The 17,505-nt window shown below is 30.9% G+C and overlaps 1 protein-coding gene across 3 annotated transcripts in view; it reads right to left on the reverse strand.

The window, feature by feature from the left end:
- Window positions 1–17,505, reverse strand: part of LOC127706822 (uncharacterized) — a 38,831-nt gene extending 21,326 nt beyond the window's left edge. Inside the window, exons 1-3 of one of the 3 annotated variants that reach the window (XM_052211516.1) lie at window positions 17,400–17,505; window positions 7,879–8,094; window positions 1,443–1,599 (exon numbers count right to left, since the gene is read on the reverse strand). In XM_052211516.1, the coding sequence (XP_052067476.1) occupies window positions 1,443–1,599; window positions 7,879–8,037 (316 nt within the window). In that variant the 5' untranslated portion in view covers window positions 8,038–8,094; window positions 17,400–17,505. Of the gene's footprint in view, window positions 1–1,442; window positions 1,600–7,878; window positions 8,095–13,960; window positions 14,065–15,677; window positions 15,782–17,399 lie in introns of those variants that run through there. The other 2 variants (XM_052211518.1, XM_052211517.1) reach the window with 2 other exon arrangements.

Below are 17,505 nucleotides of genomic sequence, written 5' to 3' on the forward strand. Positions count from 1 at the left end.
GGATTTCAAATGTTTGGCTTTGAGCGTTCCTGATGAAGGTAAATCCAGAAAAGCGCTTCGGACGCATGAAATTATTAAACGTGTTGTTTTCAATTTTTTATAAAGGAAATGAACAGATACACCAAAGATCTGCATCAGCATCCAATTGTGTCTGCTCCCCCCCCCCCCCCCCCCCTTTTTGTGAACATGGTCTTATCAATCCTATCTATAACCTCTGACCACCATCTGGTATCTTCAAATTTCTATCCAGAAATGAGGGGCTGGATAGGGGGGTGGTTTTTGGGTGTCTATTTTTCTTTTCTATGTCATTGTTCTTTGTTCATCTATTGCCCAATAATTTAATTTTGGATGTTACACGTCTTGTGATTTTTGTCTATCAGCTCATAGACATAATTTTGTCATGTGACCGTGACGTCATCAGCGTTTTTTCATGATTTCTTCCTTCAAAATGGAATTTAGAATTAAATTATAAGGAATGACTGTAATATTTTTTCTGTTATTTTGTTATTTCAAATAGACAGAAAAAATATTACAGTCATTCCTTAATTATTATTAATAATAATAATAATTATAATTCTTTATTTAAAGAGGGTTACACAGTTAGTTTAAAAACTAATCTTCCCTGAGGCCCTCATGAAATACATTGAAATATAACAAACAGAAAATTACAAAATAATCAAACAAATTCACACATAAGAAAAATGAGAAATTGTTATGAAACATACAATTTTCAAAACAGGTAAAAATAGTTAACATGATGAATTCATATAGCATGTATAGTATTAGCATCATTCAAATTCATCAATAATATTTGAGTAAGTGTGTGAAAATAATTTATTATGCATATAGAATTACACAGCTTCTTAATGTTCCAACATGTATTTTTTTAAATCTTTTTTAAATGCTCTTGTACCTGCAGTTGATTTTTTAGGGATATTTTTAGGGATATTGTTAAGTTATTCCATAAAACAGATCTGAATATATATAATAGATTTCTTATACAGCTCTGTTTTGGCTTTTGGAACTTGCAATTTTTTGTAAAGGTGTATTCCTCAAAGAATTTCTGGCATTGAGATAAATTTTTCAGTTAAATATACCGGGGCTTCATAACTTAAGGCATTTATGCATCAAAACAGATTTATGGTATGAGATTCTGTTCTCTACTGGTTATTCAAGATTCTGTAAACCCCATTCATACCAGGGGTTCAAATTAGTGTGGGTCAGAGGTCTGGGACCTGTCTTTTCTAGAAGAGGACTTTTCTTTTTTAAATCACAAAAGTCAAGGACCTACCATTCATTACACTGATGCTTGATACACAACCATTGATTTCTTATGGAGGACCCTTCACTTAAAAGTTTCAAATGGTCCTGGACCTTTCATTATTTAAAGCAAATTTGAACCCCTGCAGACCCTCATAAAGGAATCCAGAGAATATTAATACCAGGTATGTGTTCCTCTAAAGCCTCTACAGCATCTTCCCGCTCCATGTCCACTAAGGCTGTCCTAACTGCCCCGACAGAATTCCCATTGCGTTTTATGTAATCTTCAAACAACTTCAGAGTATTTCGACCATGAAGGCTCTGTCGGCAATCAAGGTTCTACGAATAAAAAAATTCAAATTCATATTTTGATTAAGAAGAATAAGAATAAGAATATTTATTGAATCCAATTAAAGGGCCCGTTTCCGAGCATATACATATATATATATAGTATTAATTATACAGTAATTTTTAAGATATATTACATTAAAAATAAATGATTAAATAACTATACTCCATACCAGATGGTGTTTGAAAATAAATAAAATATCAATTGCTTTTTTTCACCCATGCAAAATGAGAAGAATACTTAATAACAGTATAAATATTTTTACAAAACTAAATGTATACCTAAATCTATTGACCAGATAGCAAAAAGTCCGTGCAATCTGTAAAGTTTAAATAACCACATGATCACATGAACACAATCAAATGATAATGGATAGTAACAAAAAGTGTAATATATAGTACACATGTGATGATTTATAGAGAAAGCAGCAGTTTCTCTACTGTTTGGATGAAAATAGAAAGGTTTAACATTTAAGTTGCAATAATTCAAAATTCCATAAAGTTTGTTGATATTTGGGTTGATACTATAGCAATTTGAAATATATAAATTTCTTAATCAATAATATCAGCACTGTTTCAAAGCACTATGTAATGATACTCATCCCCAAGACCAGTCTTACAAAGCTTACATTTTCTTTCAATTTCTGGAATTCTATTCCATCTCCCCGTTTCGATTGGAAATTTAATGTTACAAGATGTGCGAAGTTTGCAAATATTAAGTCTATTAAACTTTCTAAGTCTAATTAGATAGGGTTCCATACAGAAGTCAATCTTAAATTTTGAATAAAATTTCCCCCTTGATGATTTATCGATATCCAAAAACCATTTTTGTATGAACTGGTCATGGAGTCTTTGTTTAACGTTAATTTTCAGAAAGTTCAAATTAACATTTCCTTGTACATGCCAAATTTCACTGTTACCAGTTTCATCAAAAATAGATTTTACATAATTGATCCAATTAAAAGAATTATTTCCATTTTCAAATAAATTAAACATTGTAGAGTTTACCAGACAGTTTATCAACGTTTGTTACAAGCTTGTACCAGGAACAAATCATTTTCATCTTGATACTAATTTCGAGAGGAAGTTGGCCAAGTTCACCATAGACCATGTTTGGGGTCAATGACCTTACCCCCAGAATTTCCATCTTTTATTCATATTGCACATGTAAACAATAACTTGGGAATATAAGTTTAAGCTTCAGTATAACATATTTTTACAAAATCTGTAGTTAAATTTGGGTCAACAACATAATCTACTTGAATTGTTGCGTTTTTGTTACATGTTATATATTTCAATGGATGTACAAACAGTTTTTAATTGTTTATTCAAAATTTATAAATTTGTAAAGTTTTTTCAATACATCAACCAAGTCATAGCATTTTTGAATTATTCTAATTACTGTAATAACAAATCTTAACAGTACATAAACAAATAATTATTTTAATTAATTACAAATCTTACATTGAAAAAAAAAATTCAATAATTATTCAAGAAACATGACACCCTCATGCACTACTCACGTAAAAGTCCATCATTGCGAATATGATATAAGGATTATTTAATTTCCTGGTTACATATCAAATTAATATTTATCTCACCTGAGAAAATATATCAGCTTGCACAGGTGAAAATATTGTAATTATAAACATACAAATGCATGTTTTTCTGAATAATTACTACAAGTGTATTGACAGGAGTTCAGAATCTGGGGTCAAAAGGTCATTCAGGTATATACCTAGGGATGTTTGTATCACGAATTTCCAACAATGTTGCCTAAAGGATCGAAAAGTACAAGAAATCTAAACCTGGTTATAATATTGATCTAATAAAACATTAATATATATTATCCTTCTACTTTTTAATCTTTATGTTTGATACAAAGATTGAAGATTGATTGATTGTTCGTTGCTTAACGTCCAGTGGAAAATATTTCATGCATATTCAGGAAAAAAGATTGAAGAAAAACAAATATGTAAGCCATTGGCTTGAAACATAATATTGTTACAACTGTATCATATGTATTCACAAGATTCACTGCAACATTTCTTTTTAGAAAAATTGGGGTTTCTGACCATTAAACTGTGATAAATCTCTTAAATGTCTAAAGCAAATCCCTGTGGTCAATTAAAGTAAAAGACTTGTTTAAGGCACACGTGGCAGGGTCAAATCTAAATAAAAAAATCTTTAAACAAGGAATTATTTAAACCTGGAATAATTTTGAATTATGGAAAATTGATAAAAAATATATGATGAAAACTAACCCAATTTAGGAGGGTTAGCCATGCATGCAATAATTTGGCTAAAGGGGTTAGTTAGTTCATACTAAAATATCAGTGAAAGTGATGTTAATCTTAGCAATGTGACGAATGTGTGCATGGCTAACCCTCTTTAGTTGAGTTAGTTTTCATCATACTTTTCTCATCAATTTTCTAGATTTCAAAATTATTCCAGATTCAAATAATTCCTTATTTTACCCTCTCTAGTGAACTAACAGAGTCCACAATAACACAATATTATAGTAAATATGTTTTGTTTACATATTTTGAAAAGTATAAAGTTTAAATTTTTATGATAAAATTGAGAATGGAAACGGGGAATGCGACAAAGTTGATAAGAGACTTTCCGTTTTGAATATTCCTTGGAGTTCTGTTTTTTTGTAATTCTACATTTTCAAAGAGACAATTCGATCAAAGAGCAGAAAACAGCCCAAGGCCACCAATGGGTCTTCAACACAGAAAGAAAATCCCACATCTGAGGGCGGGCTTCAGCTGGCCCCTAAACAATAATGGATACTAGTTCAGCAAAAATGAATGTCATTTCTGAATCAGTAGTTACTGTGGATTCATTTATTGTTATTTGAGTATGTACAATTATCCCGGATTGAGGAAAAAAAAAAATTTTTGTGGATATTTGATTTTGTGGTTTTGCTCAAGTCTTCATACAAGCCTATAGAAAATTTGTACATATTTGAACATTTAAATTTGAGGTTAATCCTTTATTATGAAATCAACAAATAATGGTCTCACACAAATTATGAAACCACTGTATAGTCATTATCAAGTATCATGTAATGTGTCTTAGAAAAGGTTTGTCTTTTTTAACAATGATTTAAACATGTATCGAGTGAACCAACATCTTCTGACAGTACAGGCTGGTAGAGTAATCAGGATGGATACCAAAGTATGCTGCGGTTGTCTTAAAACCTCCGGAAAATATAACTATAACCTGATTAAAACAGGTAAATACCTAGATTCAAAAGGTTTTTTAAAATTCTGATGATTTTTCTTAGTAAAAAGACTATTTTCATATTACCGACTTTTGACTCCGGATTATATGATTTTTCAACAGGTTACCTAATCTGCGGTTGGACATCCTGGTACTCTGTCAAGTAAGAGCAACCAAAAGAAGTAAAATCAAATATATAATCAATGCAATTTGGGGGGAAAGTTTACTGTTTTCTGATGATTTTGTCGTGTATAGAAAACATAAAACGGTTAATTTCTCCCCAAAATTGTACCGATTGAAAGCTTGATTTTACTTTTTTACGTTACTCTTACTTGACTAAGTACCAGGATGTCCTACCACAGAATAGGTAACCTGTCGAAAAAATATAAATTCTGGAGTCAAAAGTCGATATTATGAAAATGGTCTATTATCTGATTGTTTACATATACAAAAGAAAATATATGACATTTGACCACAGTTGAACCTTTAATTAGAATCTTGAAATGCACACATAATGAGGACAAGAGAGCACACGCTGAAATATCTCGCCAGCTTTTTTGTTCAAGAAATCTTTTATGCATTCTGGACCATCCCTGTGGAACAATTTGCCTATATCTTAACAAATGTCAATTTTTAAATATCAACTACCTTGAACATCATGTTTATTTTTGCATAACATTTTATGCATTTGTATTGAACATTATCATTATACATGTACTTGACTTTTATACAAATGTATGCCATATATGCTTGTATTTTTGTTTTGGGCCTTAGGGAAGATTAGTTACATAGCTTACTGTGTAACCCTAAATCAAATTTAAAATTAAGTATTGTTGTTGTTGTTGTTTACTTTTGGGAATTTTTGGTCCTCAGTGCTCTTCGGCTTCGTACTTTATTTGGCCTTTTTAACTTTTTTTTATTCAAGCGTCACTGGTGGGTCTTTTGTGGGCGAGGCGCGCGTCTGGCACAAATACAAAATTTCAATCCTGGTATTTATGATGAGTTTATTTACTGGTCATGATTGAGTTCATGTTGGAAGTTTTTAGGATAAAGGTTTTCTCTATAAATATCACATAAACTTAACATTATTAATGATCCAAGTAAATCAGGCAAGGACAGATTGAACCCTGCCAGAACCACACGTACACCTTACAATAACATGAATAACTCCATACACCAAAAAAAGTAAACCTATTGCTTTTAGAAACAGACATAACCCCAAAAACTTGACATTGACCAATGATCCATGAAAATGAGGTCAAGGTCAGATGATACCTGCAGTCAGATATAAACACCTTACAATCATTCCATACACCAAATATGGTTGACCTATTGCTTATTTTTATAGTACATGTATATGAAAAGCAGACCAAAACACAAAAACCTTATATTGACCCATATATTTTATGTCTAATTCTTCATACACATTTTCATTTTGGCCAGACTTTCTTTTAAACAAAACCAATTTGCTGTTGCTGCAAACATGGGAAAGGGGAGGTAACCTACTTCTTACCATTTTTTAAAAAAAGATAAGATTTGGCGTGACAATATTAAATTAAGGAGAAATGGTTTGAAAAACAATGATTTATCTTTCCTACAATAAAGGACAAGGCCAGGGTATAAACAGACCTACAGGACAAGGTCAGGGTATAAACAGACCTACAGGTCAAGGTCAGGGTATAAACAGACCTACAGGTCAAGGCCAGGGTATAAACAGACCTACAGGACAAGGATGTAAACAACAACAGGTCACTGCATGGCCTTGAACTTTTAAATACAAAAATAATTAACAAATGAAATATAAAGAAAATAAAAGAACAGAGTTCCAGTGTCCCCCGTTGCACTTATTTTTTATATCCAAGGTACACGGGCCATTCCTAAAACAAAACACTTTTTTTTGTTCTGTAAAACTTTTTATAAATATCTTAGAGAAATGAAATTACGTGGGGCATAACTTGTTAAAAATATTTGATCAGCACTTATTTTCAAACTCGTCTAAGACATTGCTGATATAAACCAATGATATAAGTTTCATAAAAATTTGGCAAGAATTGTACACATGAGAGCGCTAATGATGCAATTTTCCATATAATTAATGTTTCCAAGGGGCATTACCCTTTTAAAAATAATTTACCGAAACTATTTTCCAAGGGGCATAACTCTTTTTAAAATACTTGATTGGCACTGATTTTCAAACTCGTCCAAGACATTGCTGATATAAACCTATGAATATTGATATAAATTTCATAAAACTTTGGCAAAAATTGTGAGATCGCTAATGATGCAATATTCCATATAATTAATGCTTCCAAGCTTAAGGGCATAATTAAGTACACGTCACCTCATGACATCAAAAATTCTCTCTCTACTGGACTGAGAAAAACCTATATCATTCGTGTAGCTTGATATGAAAAATTATTACAAAAACAGATCAAGGCAAAATTTGAGAAAAAAGCATTAAAGTCATTACATTGGATAAACAAAGAGTAGACAAAGGAAACTAGTCTGACAGCCAAAACATGTAAACGCTTGACAGACCGGTAGAATGAGATGCTTACTAAAGCACATGTCCACTATAATTCTTTGAATTTTAAGTTACATAATTATTGATTGTTCAGTCAAATCCTATTCATACTAATAAAAATAGTTGTCCATGCTACTGGACCAAAATGAGTTCACAATCTAGCACCTTTTTGAACGCAGTATACACCTACATGTTCTATTTCTTTTGATGTTTGATATGATACATATAATGTACATGTTCTTACTAAATATGCTCTTTACTTCCTAAAATATGCTCTGTACTTACTAAATCATTTTGATCTCCCTAAAATATGCTCTGTACTTACTAAATTATTTTGATCTTCCTAAAATATGCGCTGTACTTACTAAATTATTTTGATCTTCCTAAAATATGCTCTGTACTTACTAAATTATTTTGATCTTCCTAAAATATGCTCTGTACTTCCTAAAATATGCTTTTACTTCCTAAAATATGCTCTGTTCATGTAATTTACTTCCTAAAATATAGTTTATACTTACTAAAATATGCTCTGTAGAAAAGCCTAACTTTTCTGCCAGGACTCTCCAGTTGTTACCAATCACAGACATTTCTGGATCCAATTTATTTGCCAGACTATTCATGGCTGTCTGGCCAACAACAGAAAATGGGATCTCATTGAGATCCTCCATCCTGTCCATTGTTGTATCGGTTATATTGTTTCCCACTTTACATGTTTCCTAGTGTTTGGGTGTAGTCTAAAAATAAAACAAAAAAATTAACATCAAGAAAAGTGTGAAGAAACAAAGGAGAAATCAGAAATCTTAAATCAAAGATACAGAAAATACGCATCAAGAGCCTCAGCCATGGACAGGGAAATTTGCTCTATTTAGATCTCGAAGGTGTATTGTACGAATGTAGGACAGAAAGACTTTAAGTCACAGGACAAAAAGTCACAATTCAGTTTTGAGATTATTTTTCTTTGAATAAAAAAAACACTTATTTTTAGAAATATGAATTGTGTTTTTATTGAATTATTATACATAAAGCAACTTTGTAAACAAAATTTATTCTGAAATAAACTAGAGGCTCTCAAGAGCCTGTGTCGCTCACCTGTATTTACTGATGCTTTAGAAATCATGTAAAATAAGGTTAAAATCATAATTAATAGTATTAGATATTAGATATTACATGTATTATAATGATATCTAAGATAATAACAAAAAAACTGCAAAATTTTTGTAAAATTACTAACTCAGGGGCAGCAACCCAACAACAGGTCGTCGGATTTGTCAGAAAATTTCAGGGCAGATAAATCTAAATCTGATGAACGTTTTTGCCACCTGTCAGATTTGCTCTAAATGCTTTAGTTTCAGAGATATAAACCAAAAACTGCATTTTACCCCTATGTTCTATTTTTAGCCATGGCGGACATCTTGGTTGGTTGGCGGGGTCATCGGACAAATTTTTTAAACTAGATACCCTAATAATGATTATGGCCAAGTATGGTTAAATTTGTATCAGTTGTTACAGAGAAGATTTTTGTAAAAGATTACAAAAATTTACGAAAAATTGTTAAAAATTGATTATTAAGGGCAATTACTCCTAAAGGGGTCGACTGACAATTTTGGTCATGACAACTTATTTGTAGATCTTACTTTGCTGAACATTATTGCTGTTTACAGTTTATCTCTATCTATAATAATATTCAAGATAATAACCAAAAACTGCAAAATTTCCTTAAAATTACCAATTCAGGGGCAGCAACCCAACAACAGGTTGTCAGATTTGTCTGAAAATTTCAGAGCAGATAGATCTTGACCTGATAATCAGTTTTACCCCATGTCAGATTTCCTCTTAATGCTTTGGTTTCAGAGATATAAGCCAAAATCTACATTTTACCCCTATGTTCTATTTTTAGCCATGGCGACCATCTTGGTTGGTTGGCGGGGTCATCGGACACATTTTTTAAACTAGATACCCTAATGATGATTGTGGCAAAGTTTGGTTAAATTTGGCCCAGTGGTTTCAGAGGAGAAGATTTTTGTAAAAAGCTAACGACGACGACGGAAGACGGACGCCAAGTGATGAGAAAAGCTCACTTGACCCTTCGGGTCAGGTGAGCTAAAAAACAATGATAATATTATTGTTAGGAAAACAATTTGTCACAGTGGCTTGGTACTTAAACATGTTAAATGGCTTCAATGTGTCAAGAAATATATCCTTTGAATGTGTAAAATTTAATAAATCTTCATTTATCAAGGCTTATGAATGATTTCCTTAGCTGTAAAATTAATATATGCGATAAAAAGAAATTATTTCAAGTTTTCAACAACTTTCTCTTATATATATATTCAAACAATTCTAAACAAATTATTGGTGACTTTTTGTCCTATCAAATTTGTGACTTTCTGTCCTGTGACTTTTTGTCCTGTGACTATCTGTCTGTTTACTGTATTGTACAGGGAGTTGTCTCAGGACAAACATACTTGAAAGATGCTTACCAACACTACTTTCATGCAAGCACATGCTGCTATTTTATGTTAACACTTCTTAAACAAAAGAAGCTGTTTCAAATGTCAAAAAGAACTTTTTTAATGTGATATTAAACATTTTTTAAGCATACACTGTAACAGCTGATTTGATTTAATCCTAGTTATTATGTGTATGTATATGTTACAGTGAATTTGTATAATCAGTGATTATGTAGAATCCCTAAAATGTTCAGGGATTATGTAGAATCACTGGTTAGTTTAGGGATTATATATAATCACTAAAATTTTCAGGGATTATGTATAATCACTAGAAAAAATGTCAGGGATTATACAGAATAACTGAAATGAAGAATTAGTTTCATTTATATAGAAAATGGATAAAAGTTAAATAATTCATTCTTAAAATCATATTAAAACATCATTATAAACATATAGATTGTAAAATGTAAAGCACAATATGTTAAAATGATAACCTTGAATACATTAAAATGTTATGCACAACATATCAAAATGTTAGGAACAATATACGAAATTATTAAGCATATAATATTAAAATATTAAGCACAATATTTTAAAAAACAAACATTACATTCACTCTGTGGTTAAAGTTTAAAAAAAAATAATAACTTTCTTAAACTATCCTGGATTTGTACCAAACTTGGACAGAAACTTGTTTATGATCAAAAGCTAGTATCTAGAAAGAAATTTAAAAACAAATTATTTCCTGTTTATCCGTACATTACTTATAAATGGACTTAGTTTTTTTTCCAGCTAACATTACATTCAGTCTGCAGTTAAAGTTTTTAAAACATTTTTTAGATACATAAACCGTTTCAGTAACTGTTAAATAAATCTATCATGTGCATTTTCCTATCACACTGAAAACATAGACAACAGCAAAAGTAGGCGAGACACTGGGTTCCGCGGAACCCTTACGAATTTTTCTATACATTTAGTTGCGTCAGTTCTCTCAGTTTGAATTTCTTGTTCATTTGAACACAAAATACACTAAGAGGTTTCATAAGGGAGCTACCATTTGATTTTTATGTGAAAAATCAGGGATTCTACATAATCCCTGATTATACAAATTCACTGTAACATATATACTAAAACTGGTTAATTTCTAAATATATATTTGTAATAACATATAGATCATCATATTTTAGCACTAGCAATGACCTTAATGAGATTAGAAAGAATTTACTTTTACAATATTAAAATTTTATTAAAACATATTTCAGAACAAAATTCATAGATTTGTTTTATACTAATAAATAAATGGAGAATGTGTTAAAGGGACACAGATGATGCCCCAGCTTGCATATAACCTTATAAAGGGACATAACTAGAGAACTGTAAAAGTGACGCTACCCAAATTTGAACTTGATCTGTGTTTTGGTAATAAGCATTGTGTACAAGTTTCATAACATTTGGTTGAGGCAAATTAAAATTAGAAAATAGAAACTTATATTGGGACGTAAGTAGGGACGCAAAAAAAGGTAACCAGTGTTCCAGCTTGAATCTCAGGGCAGAAGGGTGCTAGTTGTCTGAAAGGGCATTTTATCGTAATAACCTAGATTGTAAGGGCACTGTTGGACAGTGTATAAATAATTACCTTGAATATTGCTAGGCTCAACTGGAGAACATTAGTTGTATTTAAACCATATTCAGAAATTAATCTGTTCTTGATGTTGGTTCCAGTAAGAATTTTTTTTTATCAAATTATCATACTATGAAGCAAAGCATATCATTTTGATGTTAATCTAAACAAACTTGTACATTTGATAAGGAAAATAATCATCAGAAATTTCAATGTTTTATAACTTATACCAGTCTATAAAAATAAACAAGTATGTTTTGAAAGATGGAGTTATACATGCAAAATTGAATGTTTAATCTAATTAAATTATCTACATTTAATTGCTTGAACAAACATATGGTATATTGTTATTAAAGTTATTTATTATCATTTCAATTGTTACAAAAAAGTATTTTACTTGCACACCAAAGTGCTCCTAAGTAAGGAGTTTTATAAATATAACAGGTGAGACAGGAGATGATCATATTATATTGATGCAATAATATATTTCATATATTGCAGAAGGTATAAACAGTTACTTTTTTCTCCATCATTGTTAAATTTAAAAGCATTTGTTGAGTGCTCCTATGAAAGGAGGATTATAAAATACAAGAAGTAAAACAGGAAGTGGTGCAAACTTGTTATGTTCAAAGTACAAATTTCTTTGATTCTTCTTTAAATTTGATACTCATGGTTATGAAACAAACATTTTTTTTTACTAATTAAGTCAAAACTATGTGTGCCTTTAAAATTGTTTTAGATTTTATTTTTTTTATTATGCCTACTGAAATAAATTTTTTCAGGTGTACATGCTGTACATAAACATTACAAATGGATAACATGTGGACATTTAATTCTGTATTAAATATCTAGTATTTGTTCAATTATCCTAAATCCACTAATTAGCAGTAAACAATCATTAACAAAGATGATAAAACTGTTAAAGGCATTAGGTATTTAACTTAATCCCATTGTCAGTTAATTAGTGTTACACAATCAGGTAACAATTTTACCGGAAACGCCGATAGGCATGAAATTTGGAAATTTTATTTTTTTAAAAAGGCAGAGGGGTGCATTCTTTTGCTTTGGAGGGCTGGAGGGCAGAAGGGCGGGGTTAAAGGCACCAAGGGCGGGCCGCCCTTCTATTTAGGGCAAGCGGGAACACTGGTAACACTTAAAGCCCCTTCCTCCACAGCAGAGGATAATAAGTTTTTTTTTTGTTACATTTATAAAAGCAGAATTATGAAAAAATATTGTGCTGTTGCCATTAATTTTGGTTCAATTTTGCCAAAATAAACTCAAAAACATTGCTGATGTATTTTTGGCTTGCAAGTCAATAATTCAACCTCATTTGAATTTGTATTCATTCAAACTTCAATTTGACCCTTAACTGGAGATGGGTTAGGCATGTGCTAAGCATGTTAATTTTTCATGTTTTTAAAAAGAAAAGAATATTCAACTTTGAAAAGTGAAACAAGACTGCCACCAGGAAGAAAGCTTTTGTTGGCTGATTCTGCCCACAAAAAAATATTCTTATATAGGTAAATAGAAAATAAAAGGATATGGAGTAAATGTACATGGGACAAAATCGCACATAACCTTATTCAGTGCATGTTTTTAATCTGACATGAAATCAATCAGAATGAGAAAAATCATCTATATACTATTGCAGTTACTTGTCTGTGTATTTATATTTCTGTTTATATCAGGTGATATAAACATCAGTATTCTTAAGAGATCATCTTGATGGTTAATAAGATGGCCTCTAGTCTAAACTACACACTAAATACTGATACAATATAACAAGTCCATGCATTATTAATTGTTTCTTTAGAACTTATCGTAATTTGGATATACGTTTTAGTATGTATTAAATCAAATATAAAATTCTTAGTCCAATCTGTGAACATGAATATATGAAAGCTAATGTCTCTTTAAAGTATTTTATTGTATATATCAGATATTTGCATGCATCTGAAAGTCTCTTATTTCCTAGAAATTGATTCAAAATAAATCTGACTTCAACATGTGCAATGAAGAGTAATGAAATAAGCAGAAGTTTTTGGAGGGGAGATTAACCAGACAAACTGATTTAAGACTCAACTGTTAAAATTACAAGATATGGGATGAAACAACTCACTTTCCAGGGGGAATAACTAGACCTGTAGGGAAAAAATCAAGTGTGCATGGAAGCCGTGCTGATATAACCTATAATCATTCGAGATACCCAAAATTATATTGCTTTTTTTTCGCATTTATATAGTCATAGATCTGTCAATTCTATTTTTTTCTGTTGCATTCTTGGATAATAGATGTACAGCTAGCCTAAATCAGTTTGAATTTATGACTTCTGGATATTCGTGTCATTAATTGAGTTCTATATAAGATAACAAACATCTACAATGATTTGTAATCGGTCCATAAGGGCTACAGGAAATCATGTGTCAATAAATGTGTCAACAAATGCGAGGTATTGCATTGAAATTATGAAAACCACAAAAAAATAACACCTGTTACAAATGACAATAATTCTGTTCATTCGAAACTTACTTTGCGGATACCAGCAATGGTTTTGGGGTTCTAGACAATCACAGAATACATTTCTTCTGTAAATTTTCTAGTTCTTTTAATATTTATTATGGTGCAGAATCTGTATATATGGCGCTATGGTATGTCTCAAAACCTTTAACCCAATTATAAAGTTGTATACTATAACGTACTTTATTTGTCATATAAAAAAAATAAATGAAAGCAAAGTATCAGCCATCTTTTCAAAGATTTCCCATTCGACCTTAAATATGAAATAATATTGTGCTGTTGCCAGTAATTTTGGTTCAATTTTCAAAATAAACTCAAAAACATTGCTGATGTATTTTTGGCTTGCAAGTCAATAATTCAACCTCATTTGAATTTGTATTCATTCAAACTTCAATTTGACCCTTAACTGGAGATGGGTTAGGCATGTGCTAAGCATGTTAACTTTTTCATGTTTTTAAAAAGAAAAGAATATTCAACTTTGAAAAGTGAAACAAGACTGCCACCAGGAAGAAAGCGTTTGTTCTTCTTCTTCTTCTTCCAAGTAAGGAACCGAATTCATTTTGAATGTGTATGGTCCCGCGAAAACTTAGCGCAGTGCCGGGCAAGGCAACAAGTCTTCTCAAGGTTATTTACATTTAAAACGTTCGCCAATTTACAATTAAAATTATGTACACAATTATTGTTGGCTGATTCTGCCCACAAAAAAATATTCTTATATAGGTAAATAGAAAATAAAAGGATATGGAGTAAATGTACATGGGACAAAATCGCACATAACCTTATTCAGTGCATGTTTTTAATCTGACATGAAATCAATCAGAATGAGAAAAATCATCTATATACTATTGCAGTTACTTGTCTGTGTATTTATATTTCTGTTTATATCAGGTGATATAAACATCAGTATTCTTAAGAGATCATCTTGATGGTTAATAAGATGGCCTCTAGTCTAAACTACACACTAAATACTGATACAATATAACAAGTCCATGCATTATTAATTGTTTCTTTAGAACTTATTGTAATTTGGATATACGTTTTAGTATGTATTAAATCAAATATAAAATTCTTAGTCCAATCTGTGAACATGAATATATGAAAGCTAATGTCTCTTTAAAGTATTTTATTGTATATATCAGATATTTGCATGCATCTGAAAGTCTCTTATTTCCTAGAAATTGATTCAAAATAAATCTGACTTCAACATGTGCAATGAAGAGTAATGAAATAAGCAGAAGTTTTTGGAGGGGAGATTAACCAGACAAACTGATTTAAGACTCAACTGTTAAAATTACAAGATATGGGATGAAACAACTCACTTTCCAGGGGGAATAACTAGACCTGTAGGGAAAAAATCAAGTGTGCATGGAAGCCGTGCTGATATAACCTATAATCATTCGAGATACCCAAAATTATATTGCTTTTTTTTCGCATTTATATAGTCATAGATCGGTCAATTCTATTTTTTTCTGTTGCATTCTTGGATAATAGATGTACAGCTAGCCTAAATCAGTTTGAATTTATGACTTCTGGATATTCGTGTCATTAATTGAGTTCTATATAAGATAACAAACATCTACAATGATTTGTAATCGGTCCATAAGGGCTACAGGAAATCATGTGTCAATAAATGTGTCAACAAATGCGAGGTATTGCATTGAAATTATGAAAACCACAAAAAAATAACACCTGTTACAAATGACAATAATTCTGTTCATTCGAAACTTACTTTGCGGATACCAGCAATGGTTTTGGGGTTCTAGACAATCACAGAATACATTTCTTCTGTAAATTTTCTAGTTCTTTTAATATTTATTATGGTGCAGAATCTGTATATATGGCGCTATGGTATGTCTCAAAACCTTTAACCCAATTATAAAGTTGTATACTATAACGTACTTTATTTGTCATATAAAAAAAAATAAATGAAAGCAAAGTATCAGCCATCTTTTCAAAGATTTCCCATTCGACCTTAAATATGAAATAATATTGTGCTGTTGCCAGTAATTTTGGTTCAATTTTCAAAATAAACTCAAAAACATTGCTGATGTATTTTTGGCTTGCAAGTCAATAATTCAACCTCATTTGAATTTGTATTCATTCAAACTTCAATTTGACCCTTAACTGGAGATGGGTTAGGCATGTGCTAAGCATGTTAACTTTTTCATGTTTTTAAAAAGAAAAGAATATTCAACTTTGAAAAGTGAAACAAGACTGCCACCAGGAAGAAAGCTTTTGTTCTTCTTCTTCTTCTTCCAAGTAAGGAACCGAATTCATTTTGAATGTGTATGGTCCCGCGAAAACTTAGCGCAGTGCTGGGCAAGGCAACAACTCTTCTCAAGGTTATTTACATTTAAAACGTTCGCCAATTTACAATTAAAATTATGTACACAATTATTGTTGGCTGATTCTGCCCACAAAAAAATATTCTTATACAGGTAAATAGAAAATAAAAGTATATGGAGTAAATGTACATGGGACAAAATCGCACATAACCTTATTCAGTGCATGTTTTTAATCTGACATGAAATCAATCAGAATGAGAAAAATCATCTATATACTATTGCAGTTACTTGTCTGTGTATTTATATTTCTGTTTATATCAGGTGATATAAACATCAGTATTCTTAAGAGATCATCTTGATGGTTAATAAGATGGCCTCTAGTCTAAACTACACACTAAATACTGATACAATATAACAAGTCCATGCATTATTAATTGTTTCTTTAGAACTTATTGTAATTTGGATATACGTTTTAGTATGTATTAAATCAAATATAAAATTCTAAGTCGAATCTGTGAACATGAATATATGAAAGCTAATGTCTCTTTAAAAGTATTTTATTGTATATATATCAGATATTTGCATGCATCTGAAAGTCTCTTATTTCCTAGAAATTGATTCAAAATAAATCTGACTTCAACATGTGCAATGAAGAGTAATTAAATAAGCAGAAGTTTTTGGAGGGGAGATTAACCAGACAAACTGATTTAAGACTCAACTGTTAAAATAACAAGATATGGGATGAAACAACTCACTTTCCAGGGGGAATAACTAGACCTGTAGGGAATAAATCAAGTGTGCATGGAAGCCGTGCTGATATAATCTATAATCATTTGAGATACCCAAAATTATATTGCTTTTTTTTTGCATTTACATGTATATAGATCTGTCAATTCTATTTTTTCTGTTGCATTCTTGGATAATAGATGTACAGCTAGCCTAAATCAGTTTGAATTTATGACTGCCGGATATTCGTGTCATTAATTGAGTTCTATATAAGATAACAAACACATACAATGATTTGTAATCGGTCCATAAGGGCTACAGGAAATCATGTGTCAATAAATGTGTCAACAAATGCGAGGTATTGCATTGAAATTATGAAAACCACAAAAAAAATAACACCTGTTACAAATGACAATATTTTCTGTTCATTCGAAACTCACTTTGCGGATACCAGCAATGGTTTTGGGGTTCTAGACAATCACAGAATACATTTCTTCTGTAAATTTTCTAGTTCTTTTTATATTTATTATGGTGCAGAATCTGTAT

The sequence above is a fragment of the Mytilus californianus genome, unplaced genomic scaffold, assembly GCF_021869535.1.
Source record: "Mytilus californianus isolate M0D057914Y unplaced genomic scaffold, xbMytCali1.0.p SCAF_6, whole genome shotgun sequence".
Classification (NCBI taxonomy): domain Eukaryota; kingdom Metazoa; phylum Mollusca; class Bivalvia; order Mytilida; family Mytilidae; genus Mytilus; species Mytilus californianus.